This window comes from Sarcophilus harrisii, unplaced genomic scaffold (genome assembly GCF_902635505.1).
Source record: "Sarcophilus harrisii unplaced genomic scaffold, mSarHar1.11, whole genome shotgun sequence".
NCBI classification, from domain to species: Eukaryota; Metazoa; Chordata; class Mammalia; order Dasyuromorphia; family Dasyuridae; genus Sarcophilus; species Sarcophilus harrisii.
Genome location: NW_022290939.1, coordinates 102568 through 121292, shown reverse-complemented (window position 1 = coordinate 121292; position 18725 = coordinate 102568). Strand labels below are relative to the sequence as shown.

The 18725-nt window shown below is 34.7% G+C and overlaps 1 protein-coding gene across 2 annotated transcripts; it reads left to right on the top strand.

The window, feature by feature from the left end:
* Nucleotides 1-241: 241 nt before the first annotated feature.
* LOC116420442 (ankyrin repeat domain-containing protein 26-like) lies at nt 242-12181 on the top strand. Of its 2 annotated transcripts, none has more exons than XM_031945313.1 (4): nt 242-541; nt 7687-7801; nt 8525-8695; nt 11961-12181. In XM_031945313.1, the coding sequence occupies exons 1-4, from the start codon at nt 312-314 to the stop codon at nt 12108-12110; spliced, it is 666 nt and encodes a 221-aa protein (XP_031801173.1). In that variant the 5' UTR covers nt 242-311; the 3' UTR covers nt 12111-12181. The 2 variants fall into 2 exon arrangements, with proteins under 2 accessions (XP_031801173.1, XP_031801174.1); XM_031945314.1 differs by having other exon boundaries at nt 11995-12116.
* Nucleotides 12182-18725: the final 6544 nt, after the last annotated feature.

Genomic DNA, 18725 nt, shown 5'->3' with positions numbered 1-18725 from the left:
ACTGGACTATTGCATCTGCGTGAGCCCGGAGTCTCACAAACATACGCACAGTTCAGATCCCCTCTTGCGGTTACCAGGGTTCCAGTCCTCTCTAGGGCTAAATCAGTTATAACTGCTGGGAGCTCAGAGGTCTTAAAACTTCTGTCCTCTACTTACTGACATTTCCCCTTTTTTTTCCCTTTTACTTTCCCTTTAATTCTCATTTTAATTCCCCTTCAATTTCCCCTTTAATTCCCCTCGGAACAGTCTGAGGGGCCGGGAGAGAACTCTCCTGGGAGTTCTCCCTCCCGACCCTAAAGCCTGCTTCCAGGATGAAGAAGATTTTTGATTTCGGCAAGAAAGAGCAGTTTCCACCTGGCCCGTCCATCAAGCTGCCGAATTTCTTTGGGGACCAAACGTCCAACTATATCCCAGGATATGTGATCCAGAACAAGGACCTCGGGAAGATCCATCAGGCTGCATTGTTAGGGGATGTGTTCAAAGTGCAGCATCTGCTGCTGCTCGGAAAAAACGGTGTAAACGATGTAGATAGAAAGAAGCGGTAAGAGCAAAAGTTGGGGGAGGAGGAGAGAAGGAGAAGGCCCCACCCCAGGAGCCCACGACATCCCCCGTCCCCCAATCCCTCCACTTGAGTCCGTGTCCCCCACCCTCATTTATCCCCGGGAAATCAAACCCCCTCAGCACCTGGGACAGGGTCAGGGTCAGGTTTTGCTTCCTAGAGATTGGATAGCAAGTCCCAAAAGCTGGCGACACCACCTTCCTCCTGCCTGTCCATTTTTAATGAATTGGAAATGTCTTCCTTTGGCTTTTAGCCAGGGTCCAACTGGCATATTCTTAATCAGTAGCAACATGGGAGCAAATACTAATCTTTGCTGCTGAAATGTTGACCTTTCTAAAACGACTGTGATTAACTATCCATAAGGCTATGTGAGGGATTTTCTTGGCAAAGTTACTGGAATGGTTTGCCATTTCCTTCTTCAACTCATTTTGATAGATGAGGAAATGGAGGCAAACAGGGTTAAACAACCTGCCCAGGATCACACAACTGTAAATAATTGACATCAGATTTGAACTCAGGAAGATGTCTTCCTGACTCCAAGCCCAGAAGTCTTATTCATTGTGCCACTTAAATGCCCCAATATGGACATAGTATGTGAAGAGTAAAAATTTCCATTTCATTTTCTCTAGAGATCTATCATATTTAATTTTTCTAGTATTCTATTTACCTCTTTGACTTCTTTCTTATTTATTTTGTGGTTTGATTTATCTAATTCTGAGAGTGCAAGGTTGAGATCTTCCACTATTATAGTTTTGCTGTCTATTTCTTCTTGCAGCTCTCTTAATTTCTCTTTTAAGAATTTAGATGCTACACCACTTGATGCATATATGTTTAATATTGCTATTGCTTCATTATCTATGCTACCCTTTAGCAAGATATAGTGCCCTTCCTTATCTCTTTTAATTAGATCAATTTTTGTGTTTGCTTGATATGAGATCAGGATGGCTACCCCTGCTTTTTTGACTTCACCTGAAGCATAGTAGATTTTGCTCCAACCTTTTATCTTTACTTGAAGAGTAAAATTTTCAAAGCCGACCACTACTGCTTTTATTAAGATCTATGTATCAGGCACAAGACTCACTACAGCTGATACAAAGGAATGGGGGAGCAGGGATTGCCCCTACATTCTAAAAGGTCAGTCAGGTAAGGGATTTAATCAAAAACGCAGCATCAAAAAGCAGAGGAATTGATATTTGGGAAGAGAACCAGGAAAGAGAGTAGTGTTTAAAAAAAAAAAAACGACTAGAGAGAAGGGACTATCAAAAAGAAAAAGGTTGCAGTTTGAAAGGCTTCAGAGAGGCAAAAAGAGAATTGAGAAAAGACAAATTAGATTTGGTATTTAAGGATCCATTAACATCTATGAAGAATTTAGAAGAAAGAACATGAATGTTAAAAGAAAATGACAGGAGAGGAAATGGAGACACCTCTTGTCAAGACCTCTCTCATGGCATTTAGCTACAAAAGACTGGAGAGATGTGGGATGATAGTGGGGATGGATTGATCAAGTAAAGTTTCTTTGGGGATTGGGGGAGAAGATATGGGCATGTTTGTAGGCAGCAGGGAAATAGCCAGGATGTAGTGAAAGACTGAAGATAAGTGAGAAGACAAATGATACAGGTAAGATAGAATGCTATCTCTTGTATAGTATATGTAGAAACATTTTCATTGGCAAGAAAAGGGCTACCTCTTCATGTGAGATAGGTGAAGGGAAAATATAGAAGGCATTTATACATGAATTAAGTGAGGAGGAGGGCAAAAGAGGGAGATTTCAGGAAATGGCATGGTTTTTCCCCCCAGTAAATATAAGCCAAAATTTTTAGCTGAAAAGGTGCAGCATAATGTGTACTATGGGAAATTTGAGAAGAGATGAAAAGGTTTGGAAGAGCTGTTGTGATAAGTAGCATAATGAATTGTTTAGGGAAGTATAATATGAAAGGACTGCCTTGGATCAGTTAGACCCCAATTGAGGTCATGTGACATAAATTTGCAGTGGCCCTAGTAAGCACAGTGTCATGATTTCCTCTAGTCTCGTTGACAGCATGTACATAGAAAGGCTGAGCCTTAGGACAGTGTTGGCAACACGATACATGAGCAATAGATGGAAAGGAAGGCAATGGAGGGTTAAACAACTATACTGAATGGTTCACCAAGGAGTCAAGAAGCAGAAAGGAGAAGAATGTAGCTAATGCAGGAGTGATGGCCTTGGATTAGAAATCATGGTCTGGCTGAAAAACAGAATTTTAAGTTTGCAAAGCAAAGGAAGAGATGGAACAACAATAGACTGTGATCAGATAAGAGAAACTTGACGGTTTGAAAGCATGGCAGTGCTGCATTTGTGGGTGGTCAGATGTAAAGGGTTGAAACAGTTAATGCACTGTGGTTAGACAACCAAACACTTAAAGCTAATTACTGATTGGACAATACTCTATAAGCATATGCTTGGAAAATGGTCCTTCCCACTATTCTGTGCTGGCTTGATAATTGGTGTATACAGAGAACTGTAGGAGGGTAGGGGGTGGAGTAAGCTAGCCAGGGTCACTTCTGGGTGGAAGACAAAGAGGAGACGTCGTGGAGATCCTTTGTCCATCCAATTCACTCCTACCCCTAAAGACCAAGAATAAAGACCAAGAACTTTTGCTTGTCCTGTTTCTGGCTGATTCTAAGATATCCAGGGTGCTGACTTGGTCTTCACAGTCAAAGGTCTATCTCTATCTGGCTGAAATAGGATGAAGTAGATCATATGAAATGAGGAAATGAAATGAGTATGTTTGAGGGAGTGATAACCTGTATATTGAAGTACAATGCTTTGGAAAAGAGAGATTGTAAGCTAACACATGGGTGCAAATACCTATGTATAAACTAGATACATACAAGCTGAAGTGGGAGTAGTGTCAGAGGGACAGCACTAGGTTTAAAGGAGGTGACTAAAGGCTTCTGATAGAAGGCAAAAGTTTTGCTGAAATCAGGAGGTGGAAGTGTGGAGCATCCCAGGCATGGAGACAGCAAGTAAACTTAGTGTCAGAAGATGGAGTGCTATGTGTGGGGAAATACTTATTAAAAGTTTACTATGTAACCGACACTCTGCTAAGATCTTGGAATTACAAACAATGGTCAAAGACGGGTCCTGCTGTCAGAGCACTTATGTTTCAATGGAGAAGATCACATGAAAATAGCTAAGTACAAACACGATACTCCATGAAGGATAAACTAGAAATAATCAACAGAGGAAGACATCAGTTTTAAGGCGGATTGGGAAAAGCTTCTTGTAGAAGTTAGCATTTTAGCCAGAGCTGAACAAGAAATGAAGGCAAGAGAAGAGAATTCCATGAGTGGGGGAGAGGGAGGGAGAGACATCTAGTAAAATACCTGGAGTCTGGAAGTAGAAGTGTCTTGTGCTAGGATGGGCAGTGTCTGCTCACTCCATCTTTACTCTGTCAGCCAAACCACTGGACACAACAGGCCAATCCATTGTACACAGTATAGAGTGGAAGGGAAACACTAGTAATCTTAGAAAATGCAGCTCAACCTATAACTTGCTCAAAGTATTTTTTTATGGATGACATATATTCAAAGGCTTATCATCTCTTCAATTTATTTTTCTTTAAATAATTTCTATAAGTATTTCTCCTACACTCCAACAATCCTAATTTTTTGAAAATAGGTTTTTTAATCTATATTTTAAAGTTAAGATTTTTAGCATGATTTCCATACAAAGAAGTAAAATAGGGATGAAGTTATGACTAATGTAAGGAGATTTTTTTTTCATGTTTAGTTTATAGAATCAGCTTCATTACTCTCTCAGCAGCTGTCCAATGAAAAGTGTAAGAGTTTCTCATGGAATGTAAACTGTTTAGGTAGTTTTATTGATAAGTGGGAATTCCCTTGACTTCAGGTCACTATCTTCTCTGCAGGTAGTATCTTCTCTGTAACTTTAAATTTTAGAAAATTGTGTTGATCAGTGAGAGGTTAACTGATTTGCCGAGGTCCTACATAGCCAGTGTATGTAATATGTAAGACCTAGTAGGTCTGCAAACTTCCAGGATCGTCTTCTGTCTACCTACTGTGCTGCCTCTCTTGATTTTATGAAACAATATATGCAAGAGACTATTTTACCATGAGTCATAAAAATTATACATAAGGAAGTTAAATTCCATATGTATTTTTCAAAAGACTTTTTTATTAAATACTGAAAATCTGTGGAATCCTGTCTGGAAATTTGATGGTTCAAAGTACGTTATTCATCTGTCCAAATTGAATTTTATATTGTTTAATTGGTGAAAATATGCAAGTAATTGTGTTCTTAGAAACAATGAAGCCTCGTCCTGATTTAAACTTATTTTTTCATGTCATTTCCAATATCAATCATTCATTAGCTTTCAAAATTAAAAAAGACTATATTTTGATTTTTTTCTTAATATTTTTCCTTATCCTAAAAGCCAAGAAATAAAGGTATTGGCATGGTACTTCTGCACATACAGCCATCCATCGATGTACCTGGCTTAACATTTACAAAGCCACAGTAGGTGTGGATAAGTGAGAACAGCCCTATAAGTTAAAGTAACAGAGGTATTGGCTCTCTGAAATGACAAGCAAAAGGCCTTCTTCTAATAGATATGCTGATGTGCAGTTGAATTACTTTCAGAATATATAGATAAAACAAATCTGTGTAGACAAAGTTTTTGATATGGTTATTAAGATTTATTTAAATATGGTAAGAATCATGGAAATGATAGCAAGTAACTCTTGGTTTAAAATGTTTCTTTTTCCTAAAACTAAAGAAAAACAAAAATCCTCTAGCCACACAATTATGACAATTCAAAGAAAATGTTAGTCACTTTTTTAAGGTTGAGATACTTTTAAATGTGTTTAGTAGTGATCAGAGAACCCATGCCAAATGAGCCTAAACAGAATGTCACTAATTATCCACCAGTTTGAAGTTTAACTATATTTAATATGGATAATTACTTGAAATGATGAGCATTGCATTTCTAACCATCTGCTGCTTGTTAATTAATTGAAAACTGTCTCAGATTCTTCCCCTCTCCCCTCTACTTTTATGGTTATATTATCCCCTAAATTGCAGAGTAACTAGATTGCCCTCCCAACCTGGTGTCACTCAGTTAGTATGCTGGGTTATCAAGCATTTTTTCTTTTTTACCCTCTTTTCCTCTATTATGAGAATTTTTTGCTGCTTTGCTTCCTTTATTCCTCATTACTCAGTTACCTGCTTAAGCAATTTCACAAATATAAACACCTTTTAAAAATTCCATTACTCTTTCTGCCAACTCCTTCCCTGTAATATCATTTTATCCTGTCTTCCTTTAATTTTGCTTATCCCTTTTTTGAGTAAAACAAGGACTACATCTGGATTAAGAAAGATAAAATTAGTAGTGTAAACTGAATTAACAAATCTCACTTCTTAAAAAGTTCCCTTCATATTCTCAATAATAAAAGGCTTCATTTCATCTCCCCCTTTTCTAAACTTGAAAATCATTAGCAGTTAGCTTTTTTTAGATATGCAAATGTGTTATTTTTTCTGTTTTGTTTGATTATTGATTTAAGAACTCATTTATATTTTTGCTAAATACTAATTACTAGAAAGACCTGGATTCATATATACTTTCTAATTATATGACCCTGAGCAAATTTGTTTATCAGTTTCTTCAGTGTCTTCAAGTATGAGGATGCTAATAAGTACTTCCCAAAGATCAAAAGATAAAATATTTGTAAAATTCTGAACACAGTCTCTGAGACATAGTAGACGCATAATAGATGCGAGCTTTCCTTCTTATCAAGATACATCCAAGCATGTCACCATTGCAGCTAGCAGGATGGGGGAGGAAGAAATCTCTTTCCTTCTGACTATCTTAGACACTCTGGAAGAAGGCCAGAAGGAAAAGGCAAAAGGGGAGTTCTGAAAAACAAGAAAAAATGAAAATTTATATGAACATTCATTATTTCAGTAATACATGATTTTGTTGTTATGGATATTTCCTCCACCAACACATAACACAACTTCTTTACAACTTGGTGTAGAAGGTCAGCTATCAGCAGGAGGTTTTTCAATGAATAAAATGCTGGGCTTGGAGTCAGGTAGACTCATTTTTATGGAGTTCAAATCTGGTATCAGATACTAGCTGTGTGGCTCTGGGCAAGACTCTCAATCTTGTTTGCCTCAGTTTCATCATATGTAAAATGAGTTGGGGAAGGAAATGGTGAACTATTCTAGTATCTTTACCAAGAAAACTCAACATGAGGAGACAAAGAGTCGAACAGGACTGAGATGACTAAGCAACAAAGATGGACTTTGAAATATATCATCAATAAAAAGTTTATCCTCCCTTGACCAACCTGGTAATATCTTTATGATCTTAGTTAGATTGGTCCATGGACAACAGACATACCAGGCCCTTACTGCAAACCCTTTCCACCATGGCAGAAGTGCCAAAATGTTTACCTTGCTGGAACAGCCTGTGTCATCCTAGAGCCACTTCAACTATGCAATGCTGCATTTCAGTGAGTGTGTACATGTGCTTCTGCAAAGATACAATACACAAATATATAAAGGTTTTTTATGAGGCAGCTGCTTCACTAAATATTTTGTAGTTGCGGATGGAAAAAGTTATTAGACTTAACTACCAAGCAGGGTGAAGCCCACCTATACTCCCAGTTACAGGGAGGTTGAGGCTGGCAGATCTCTTGAGCTCATGAGTTCTGGGTTGTAGTGGGCCATGCCAGTAGTGTCTCTCCTCTATTTGGCTTTATTTAGTATGGGTAATCCCAAAGTACAAGGAGCCAGCAAGTTACCTCAGGAGAGGTGAAGCAGTCCAGGTCAGAACCTGAGCAAAATTCCCATGCTAATCTGTAGTGAAATCTACATCTACCTGCTAGATATTTCTCCTGCACTAGCGATTTAGTGTATCATATCCAGCAATGAGAGTTAATGCATATTTTGTATTTATTTAGGTGACATTAGTGTCCATTTATTTTGGAAATTATTTACAATTAGGTATAAGAATAATGCATTATTAATTTAATTAACCAATTAAAAATTATCCTAAAAATGGTACAATATTGATTGCTGTAATATATTATCAAAGAATCATATTGCTCTCTTATCTCTGTAGAACATGTCTTCATCTGGCCTGTGCTAATGGACATCCAGATGTTGTATCTCTCTTAATAGAGAGAAAATGTGACCTGAATTTGTTGGACACAGACCATCGAACACCTTTCATGAAGGTACGCATTAGTTAACCATGCTGTTCAAATGGATTTGGATTTCTGTCTTTGATTAAGAAAATCAAAAGTTAGTAAATAACTTATTTAAATATCACTAATTATGTTTGAATATATTCAATTTTACATTACATTATTACTTATTTGTATATATTATGCTGCGAGGGATGTAGAAGACCCTTACCCAAAATCATTACTCAGAGATCACTCAGTAGAAAGCAGAAAAGTTATTTATTAATAAATTCTCATGAGAATGAGCAATTCCACTGTGAGAAGGGAAAGAGAGAAAGCTCACAGTAGAAGGGCTAAAGATTTAGGAAAGATATACAGTTTTTATAGGTTTGGTTACAAAGGATTAAATCATAGGTTGGGGATCATTGAGAAATAGATGCCCTCTCCCCTAATTGAATGTTAAACTTTGGTGCCAAAGGCAGATTAGAACGGAATGCTTTGTTTCACTGATTCCAAGAGGAATCATCAATCATACCTTCAAACTTCAGATTACTGAGCTGATAGCATTTAATAATATAAATACTGATAACATTGAACAAGGATAAATGTCATCATTTCTGGTGAAGTAAATATATGTAGTTTTAAGTAAATATTGGCTTGCACACAACATACTTATGCAGGTCACAGAGACATAGAAATAATAAAATACAGAAAAAGAATTCATTCCTATAAATTCTTCACCTTATCTCTCTCTATTCCCCACAATGCTGACAGGCAATACAGTGTGAGGAGGAGGAGTGTGCAACTATCTTGCTTCAACATGGTGCAGACCCTAATATTGGGGATGGAAGCAACAATGCTCTTCACTATGTTTCCTATTTTCTGGGAATAGACCTAGCAGCAAAACTGCTTCACTATAAAGCTGATATTGAAGCAAAAAACAAGGTAGAAACAAATAATCTTGTATAATAGATTATCAGCTAAAAAATCAGTGTCCAATGTACATATTTAATAATTCATTTATTTATGCAAGCATTTTTTAATGAAAATAAAGTTATTCTGTAGTCAAAGTTCATTAGTCTTCAGAATTTTCTAATGTAGGATGCAGAGCAAGATGGAGAGTACACATGACACTGGAACAAGTTTCATTCACAGTGGAACTCCTAAGAAGGAAATTCCCTTCACTAATTTAGCTCAGCGCTTGCTCTATGTTTTAATCTTACAGTATGGATTCTTCCACTGGGATTCATTAACTTTAAAAAGACTACATTACTTTTATGCTCATTTCAATGTAATTGGTTTTGTTTATTTTCTATGTATTTTAGTCATTTAAAAACATTCTAAAAAGAGAGTCCATGACAAAGAAAAAGTTAAGAAACCCAATGTTAGGGAGAGTCCTGGAGTACTGCAGGGTCACCCAGTCAGCATATGAGTGTCAGCTGAAGGCCCTGAATCTAGGTCTCACTGACTTTGTTACTAGTTAGCTGACTATTCTGTCACATCCATCTCTCCAGAATCTTCTTTGCATGATATATTAGGTCTGCTCCCCAGAATAAACTAGTACTACCAGATATTATCTACAATGCTTTTCTATATTTAGAACTTTGCAATGTGAATTTGTCATGAAGAAATGCCATAATCTATTTTAGGAAAAACCTTTTGAAATTTGTTCCTGCTAAATCTAACTACCCAGAGACAGAATTTTCACAGGAAAAAATTAAATACATGTTTTCCTTATCCTAATGACTACACATTTTTCCTTCTAGAACTGCTGAATGACTCCTGATTTTTTAAGTAAAGGCTTAATTCTTTGTCATTGCCACTTGGGAGAGGAAAAACAAGGAATATATTAGGAGGGTGGTAAGAGAGGGAAAATGCTAGGTGACTGATTTTCTTCCAGGTTTCACTTACTCAGGGCAAGACTTTTTAAAATTGTTTTATTTTCTGTTGTTGTTGTTGTTGTTGAGTTTGTTTGTATCTGAGGAGAATGGGTAAAAATAACTAGTCTGCTTCAAACCCAGCCAGGATATAGCTTTACCTTAATAGAGTTTTGAGGAAATAAGTTTGGAAATAAATTGGACAATAATCTGGCAAGAAAGGAAGATACTCATGAAATAATATGAACTGATCTTTTATAAATTCTGAATTTCTATCTTCTAATTACATATTAATAGCTAGAAAGAATCCAAAAGATATCTAATTTCATTTTATCATTTTACATATAAGGAAACTTATGGCCCAGAGAGCTAAAATAATTTGCTTTGTGATCACATAGGCATTAACTAATAGAAATAAGATTTATGCTTTAGTCTTCTCACTCCAATGTTCCATTGTGCCATGCTTTCTTTTTTTTTTTTTTTAAATTTAATAGCCTTTTATTTACAGGATATATACATGGGTAACTTTTACAGCATTAACAATTGCCAAACATCTTGTTCCAATTTTTCACCTCTTACCCCCACCCCTCCCTAAATGGCAGGATGACCAGTAGATGTTAAATATATTAAAATATAACTTAGATACATTAATAAGTATACATGACCAAAACATTATTTTGCTGTACAAAAAGAATCAGACTCTGAATTATTGTACAATTAGCTTGTGAAGGAAATCAAAAATGCAGGTGTGTATAAATATAGGGATTGGGAATTCAATGTAATGGTTTTTAGTCATCTCCCAGAGTTCTTTTTCTGGTATAGCTAGTTCAGTTCATTACTGCTCCATTAGAAATGATTTGGTTGATCTCGTTGCTGAGGATGGCCTGATCCATCAGAACTGGTCATCATCTAGTATTGTTGTTGAAGTATATAATGATCTCCTGGTCCTGCTCATTTCACTCAGCATCAGTTCGTGTAAGTCTCTCCAGGCCTTTCTGAAATCATCCTGTTGGTCATTTCTTACAGAATGGTAATATTCCATAATTTTCATATACCACAATTTATTCAGCCATTCTCCAACTGATGGACATCCATTCAGTTTCCAGTTTCTAGCCACTACAAAAAGGGCTGCCACAAACATTCGTGCACATACAGGTCCCTTTCCTTCTTTATAATCTCTTTGGGATATAATCCCAGTAGTAACACTGTTGGATCAAAGGGTATGCACAGTTTGATAACTTTTTGAGCATAGTTCCAAACTACTCTCAAAATGGTTGGATTCGTTCACACTCCACCAACAATGCATCAATGTCCTAGTTTTCCCCTCCAACAATCATCATTATTTTTTCCTGTCATCTTAGCCAATCTGACAGGTGTGTAGTGGTATCTTAGAGTTGTCTTAATTTGCATTTCTCTGATTAATAATGACTTGGAGCATCTTTTTTCATATGACTAGAAATAGTTTCAATTTCTTCATCTGAGAATTGTCTGTTCATATCCTTTGACCATTTTTCAATTGGAGAATGGCTTGATTTTTTATAAATTAGAGTTAATTTTCTATATATTTTGGAAATGAGGCCTTTATCAGAACCTTTGACTGTAAAAATATTTTCCCAGTTTATTGCTTCCCTTCTAATCTTGTCTGCATTAGTTTTGTTTGTACAAAACTTTTCAGTTTGGTAGAATCGAAATTTTCTATTTTGTGATCAGTAATGATCTCTAGTTCTGCTTTGGTCATAAAGACCTTCCCTTCCACAGGTCTGAGAGGTAAACTATCCTATGTTCCTCTAATTTATTAATAATTTCATTCTTTATGCCTAGGTCATGAACCCATTTTGACCTTATCTTGGTGTACGGTGTTAAGTATGGATCAATGCCTAGTTTCTGCCATATTAGTTTCCAATTTTCCCAGCAATTTTTATCAAACAGTAAGTTCTTATCCCAAAAGCTGGGATCTTTGAGTTTGTCAAAGACTAGGTTGCTATATTTGTTGACTGTTTTATCCCTTGAACCCAATCTATTCCACTGATCAACTAATCTATTCCTTAGCCAATACCAAATAGTTTTGGTAACTGCTGCTCTATAATATAATTTTAGATCTGGTACAGCTAAGCCACCATCATTTGATTTTTTTTCATTAATTCCCTTGAAATTCTTGACCTTTTGTTTTTCCATATGAACTTTGTTGTTATTTTTTCTACGTCATTAAGTGCCATGTTTTCTTATCACTTCATGGGCAAATTCACAAGACGTTCATATAATGTCATAAATTGAATTACAGTAAATATAGTAAGCTTACTTAATATAACAACATCTTTCTTGTAACTTTGCAGGAAGGCCTTACGCCACTGTTTTTTGCAGTTAGAGGAAAGAACTGTGAAATGGCAGAATTTCTCCTAAAGAATGGAGCAAATGTTAATGCCTTGGATGGCTCTAAAAGGTACAGTAATAAAAGCTTTAAAATACAAAAACAACATTTCTAGAAGAATACAAACAACTTAAATCTTGGAACATTTAGTGAACAACAATAATTGAAATTGAATATCATTGCAAAGGGGTGAAAAATGTCAATACACATTAGCTATGGAAAGAAAAAAATCCCTATTTATGACTGTGTAAGAGAAAAAACGGTTCATATTATTGGTGATTGTTATTTTCATTTTTCTTTATTGATTTTGAATTAGTTGAGATTATCCCATAGAAGTTTTGAACTTTCATAATTCAGTTGATTCTCTAATAATCTTAATATCATCCATGAGGATTGTAGCATATATTTTCTGTTCCATGTTTCAATTTCCCTTAAGAATATGCACATTGATAAATGCAAATAAAGGAATTATATGATAAAATACTTTGATGGACCCTTGATCTTATCATTATGACTACTCTTGCCACTGATTCAGATATTCATCCTTCTATCCAATCTCATCCCACCGGACTTTTGTCATAAAGGATCCAGGAAACACACTGAATCGTTCCCTTGTTTCTTTTAATACTTGAGAAACAGTGCAAGCTTTCATTTTCAATACAAGATTAGCCTACCTCTTTTTCTTTTCTTTTTTTTTCTTTGCCATCACTTACTACATCAAAGTCATCAAAATCTTCTATGTATACTCACCATATATATGTCCATAGATTTTTGGGATTCTCTACAATTTTGATTCGTAAGAGATGTGTTTGTGTTTTGGATTTTAAAAATCTACTGTGGTCAAAGATTATTCCTGAAAAATATTGGTGTTTATAAAATAAGCTTTTGTGGCAGTGTGATCATTAGAGAAGGGTTGTGTAGTTTCTCAAATGAGATCCTTTGGATCTCCTTTTCCCAATAATGCTGAGACCAGTTCATTGTTGTTGTTCAATATTCATGCAAGCTAAATACATTTACAAAGATATAGGTATACCAACTAGTTGGAGCTGTTCAGCAAACTACACGGAATCTGGAAAATTTAATTTTTCAGTATGGATTCTTTGATCAATCTCTTTATACTAAATGTGAGCCTTTTTCATGTTTAAAGGCTTGATTGACACAGTAAAATATCATCTCCAAATTGGAAAATTTGGAAATCCTTTCCATCATATACAATCTATTCTATTTGGACTCTGTACAGAGCATCCTACATAGCACTGGTTACTTTCTTTGATATTTTCTTTTCATTTATGCCCTTGATATTCTTAATGTTTTGTTCTAGCAGAGGATTTTTGTTTTTGTTTTGTTTGTTTTTCCTAGCTCTGTCAAATCATTTTTTTTTTTGATAGTTGATTTCTATGGCACTGAAGAAGTAAATTAATGTAGGTAAAATGATCATTTTTAATTATATTGACTGGTCCTACCCATAAGCAATAATAGTAATTGCTCATGGGTAAAACCTGCCAATATAAAATTTTGCATGTTTGTGTCAAAAATGTTTTGTAATTATATTCAGAAAGTTCCTAGGTTTGTTTTGGCAGTAGACTCCTGAAATTTTATATTGTTTATAGTTATTTGGGATGGAATTTTTCTTTCTACCTATTACTTCTGGGCTTTGTTGAGCATATAAAGAAATGCAAATGATTTATGTGGGTTTATCTACAACTCTACCAACGTTGTTAATTATTTCATATATTGTGAAGTACAGACTAGTTACTTAGAGGGCCTCTGGGTCAGCCAGAGTTAGGATAAATTAAAATCCTTGATCTTTAGGGGGAGAAGTGAAGGAAACAGACAAACTGACATGAGGCTCCTAGATTCTCAAGTGTACAGCCCCCAGCCTCTCTCCTCCTTGTCATGCTGCAAAGTGATTCTGACCTCTGTCCCTCCATTCTCCAATCCTTGCTTATGATTATCTCAACACCAAAACATTCAGCAAGCATCCAACAGCTAGAAGAGCCATTTATGGAAACATATGCTAATAGAGTCATTGTCTCACATCAAATAGGTAATTAGCCTTAAGTTCTTGGTTGTCTGATTCAAGCAATACTTTTGTGGAGTTTCAGCCCTCTACAATATAGTTTTAGTTGATTTAGGTTTCTCTAAGTATACAATTATGCATAATCTTCAAAGAGTGATCCTTTTGTTTCCTTATTGCCTGTTCTAATTTCTTCTATTTTTCTTCTTTTATTGCTGTAGCTAACATTTGTAGTACTATGTCAAAAAATTGTGGTGACAATGGACATCCTGGCTTCACCCCTGATTTTACTGGGAAGTTTTTGAGATTATCTCCATTACAGATATTGTTTGTTGTTGATGTTAGATAGATGCTCATTATCATTTTAAAGAATGTTGGCTGTTTTTATTCTCTTTAATGTTTTGAATAGGAATGGGTGCTGTATTTTATGAGAAACTTTTTAAAGACCATTACATTGAATTCCCAATCCCTATATTTATGCCCACCTGCATTTTTGATTTCCTTCACAAGCTAATTGTACAATATTTCAGAGTCCGATTCTTTTTGTACAGCAAAATAATGGTTTGGTCATGTATACTTATTGTGTATCTAATTTATATTTTAATATATTTAACATCTACTGGTCATCCTGCATCTGGGGGAGGGGGTGGGGGGGTAAGAGGTGAAAAATTGGAACAAGTGGTTTGGCAATTCTTAATGCTGTAAAGTTACCCATACATATAACCTGTAAATAAAAGGCTATTAATAAAAAAAATGAATTTAAAAAAATTAAAAAAAAACTTTTTAAAGCATCTTTTGAGATAATCATATGATTTCTGTTGCTTTTGTTTTTGATACAGACAATTCTATTGATATTTTCCCTAATATTGATCCAAACTTGCATTCCTGGTATAAAGTCGACCTAGCCATAGTGTATAATCCTTGTCATACATTGCTGCAATCTCTTTGTTCTTATATTTGAATTGAAGTTTTTGCATTGCTATTCCTTTGGGAAAATAATCTATAATTTTCTTTCTTTGTCTAGGCCTTACTGATTTAGGCATAGTACCATACTTGTGGCATAAAAAGGAATAGTAGAACTCTTTCTTTGTTTATTTTCCCAAATGATTTATATAGTATTAGAATTAAGTTTTCTTTGAATGTTTATTAGAATTCCAGAGTGAACCCATCTGGCACTGTGGATTATTTTTCTTAAGGGGTTCAATAATGGCTTGTTAAATTTCTTCTTCTAAGATACATTTATTTAATCAGGCATCCTATTTCCTGATTTATTAATCTGGGAATATTTCCTAAATTTATTGATTTCCTTATATTGTGAGATTTACTGGCAGAGAATTGGGCACTATATTTCCTAATGATTGTTTTAATTTCTTCATTGGTGATAATTTCACTCTTGTTTTTTGATAGTGGTCATTTAGTTTTCACCATGTTTTAAAAATCAAATTAACTAATGACTTGTATCATTGATTTTTCATTAAAGCAGCTATTAGATTTATTAGTCTATAACTCCCTTTATATGTTTTTGTTTTCTTTAAATATTTTCAAACTCACATTTGATTGTGAGGATTTTCAATTTGGTACTCAGTTGGGGATTTTTAAATTCATTATCTTACTAGGTTTTTTGTTTTGCTTTGTTTTGATATATTTTCTATTTGTTTTTAGTTTCATGCCCAATTCATTGATCTGTTCTTTTTGTATTTCACTTATATAAGAATTTAGGGAAGCACATTTTATCCTAAATACTATTTTGGCTGCATCTCATACATTTTGGTATGTTATCTCATCACTATCATTCTCTTTTACGTGGATTTATTTTATATCCTACAATTTTGCTAAAGTTGTTAATTCTTGCTAGTGTTTTTAGTTGATTCTTTAAATATGCCATTTCATCTGCAAAAAGTGCTAGTTTTGTTTTCTCATCACCTACTTTTAATTCCTTCAATTTCTTTTTGTTCTCCTATGATAAAGCTAACATTTCTAATACAATATTAAATAGTAGTGGTGAAAAGGGGCAACCTCATATCACCTCTAATCTTATTGGGAATGTTTCTATCTTTTCCCCATTCTACATAATGCTTGATGATAGTTTTCAATAGATGGTATTTATCATTTTAAGGACAATTTATTTCTGTGCTCTCTTGTTATTGTTTTTTGGTATAGGAATGGGTATCGTATTTTGTTACAATGCTTTTTTCCTGTGTCTGTTGAGATAATCATATAATTTCTGTTAGTTTGATTGTTGAAATAATCAATAATGCTGATAGTTTTTTCTGATATTGAGTCAGCTTTGTAATTCTGGTATTAATACTACTTGGTCATTTTGTATTATTCTGACAATAATAGGATTATAGGAACTCTGTGATAAGTTCCTATAATCTCTTTTTTAAAAAATTCATTTATTTATAATTATTCTGCAGTTACATTTCAAATAATTTTTTACATTTGTTTTCTAAAGGTTTGAGCTCCAGATTCTCTCCTTGGAGTCTTCCCACAGCTCCCTTTAAGAAATCACATGTGAAGTTATGCAATATGTTTTTTTTTAACAATTATAATTTTTTATTGACACTACCCATGCCTGGGTAATTTCTTACATTATCCCTCGCATTCACTTATGTTCTGACATTTCCCCTCCATCCCTCTACCCCCTCCCCCAGATGGCAAGCAGTTCTATACATGTTAAATATGTCACAGTATATCCTAGATACAATATATGTGTGTAGAACTGAACAGTTCTCTTGTTATGCAATATGTTTTCATAAAAGTTATGTTGAGAGAGAAAGCAGAGATCTTCCATCAAGAAAAATAAAGTTAAAAAGACAGAAAGACAGGGAGGGAGGGAAAGAAGGTGAGAGAGAAAGACAGGGAGGGACAGAGGGAAGAAGAGAGCAGGCAGGGAGGGAGGGAGGCAGAGAGATGGAGAGGAAGAGGGAGAAAAAGAAGAAATACTGCTGAGAATAGCAGTCATTTAAAATAGGTCATTTCAAAATATTGCTATTAATTTGTATACACTTCCTTTCACTTTGCTTGAATTCATGGAGGGCTTTCCAGTTTTTTTCTAAGCCCAACATTTTACAAAAAATAATATTCCATGACAATCACATACCATAATTTATTCAGCCATTTCCCATTGGTGGGCTTCTCCTTGATTTCCATTTTTTTTCTCCTGACAAAAGAGCTCCTACAAATATTTTTGTACTTATAGGTGTGTTTACTTAAAAAAAAATCTCTTTTGATATTTATAGCTAGCAATGGTGTTGTTAGGTCAAAGGATATGCCTGAATTTATAGCTCTTTGGGCATAGATCGTATCTTCTGATCATTTATCTTTGGGGCATAACTCTTATTATTGTTTAAAAATTGACTCAGTTCCCTCTATGTTTGAGAATTGAGGCATTATCAGTGAAACTTGCTACAAATTTCTGTTTACAACTACTGCACTCACCATATTCCCTCCTTTATTTTATTCTCTCTCCTTTCACCCTAACACTAACAAAAATGTTTTGCTATTGACCAAACTTCCCCCAATATGCTCCCTTCATTTATCACCCTTTCCTCTTCCCATATCCCATTCCCCTCCTATTTTCCTGCAGAGTAATATATATTTCCACACCCTTATATAATGTGCACATTATTTCCATTTTTGAGCCAATTCTAATGAAAGTAAGTTTCATTGATTTCTCCTTCCTCCCCCTTTTCCTTGTAGTAGTATACAAACTTTTTGGCCTCTTTTTATGGCAGTTAATTTATACCATTCCGCTTTTCCCTTTCTTTTTCTTCTAGCACATTCCTCTCTTATTCCATAATTTCATCATTTTTTCTGCTTTGTTTTATTATTTTCCCCAGCTACATTAAAAAAAGTTTCTTACATTTGCTTTTACTGTTTTTGAGTTTGAGATTTTTTCCCTTATTTCCTCCCACAATTAAGAAACCACTTGTGAAGTTAAGCAAATTATTTCCATAAAAGTCAAATTCTGGGAAAATAAACATCGATGTCCTAACCCAATGAAAGTAAAAACCCTCAAGAAAAATTAAGTTAAAAAAAAGAAAGAGGAATATCCTTGCAGGATAAGATATTGCTAATACTCTTATTGAGTATTATACTTCTACATACTCTTATTATGTTTTTTTTCTTTCTTTGAGCCAATTCTGATGAGAGTTAAGGTTCATACTCTTCCCCTGTCCTCTCCCTTTGCCCCTTCATTGTAAATATTTGACCCCTTTTTATGACATATAATTTGCACCATTCCACTTCTTTATCTTCTCCCCAGTACATTTCTCTCACCCTTAATTTCATTATTTTAAAAAGATATTATTTCTTTGTATTCAACTCACATTTGTGTCCTTTGTTTATATATACTTCAGCTAACAGTCATAATAATGAGAAAATTTTAGGAATGCAAACAGACCTTATGATATTACTTTCCTCATTATCTCCTTATGCTTCTGCAAAATGCCATATTTGAAAATTAGATTTTCCATTCAACTCTGATCTTTTCATCACAAATGTCTGATAATCTTCTATTTCATTCTATGAGGATGATACTGAATTTTGCTGGGCAGGTGTTTTGGTTGCAATGCTAGGTAGTTCCATTGCTTTCAGTAATATTATGCCATGCCTTCTGGTCCTTTAATGTAGAAGCTACTAAATCTTGGGTTATCCTGACTATGGCTACACTATAACTGAATTGTTTCTTCCTGTATGTTTGCAAGATTT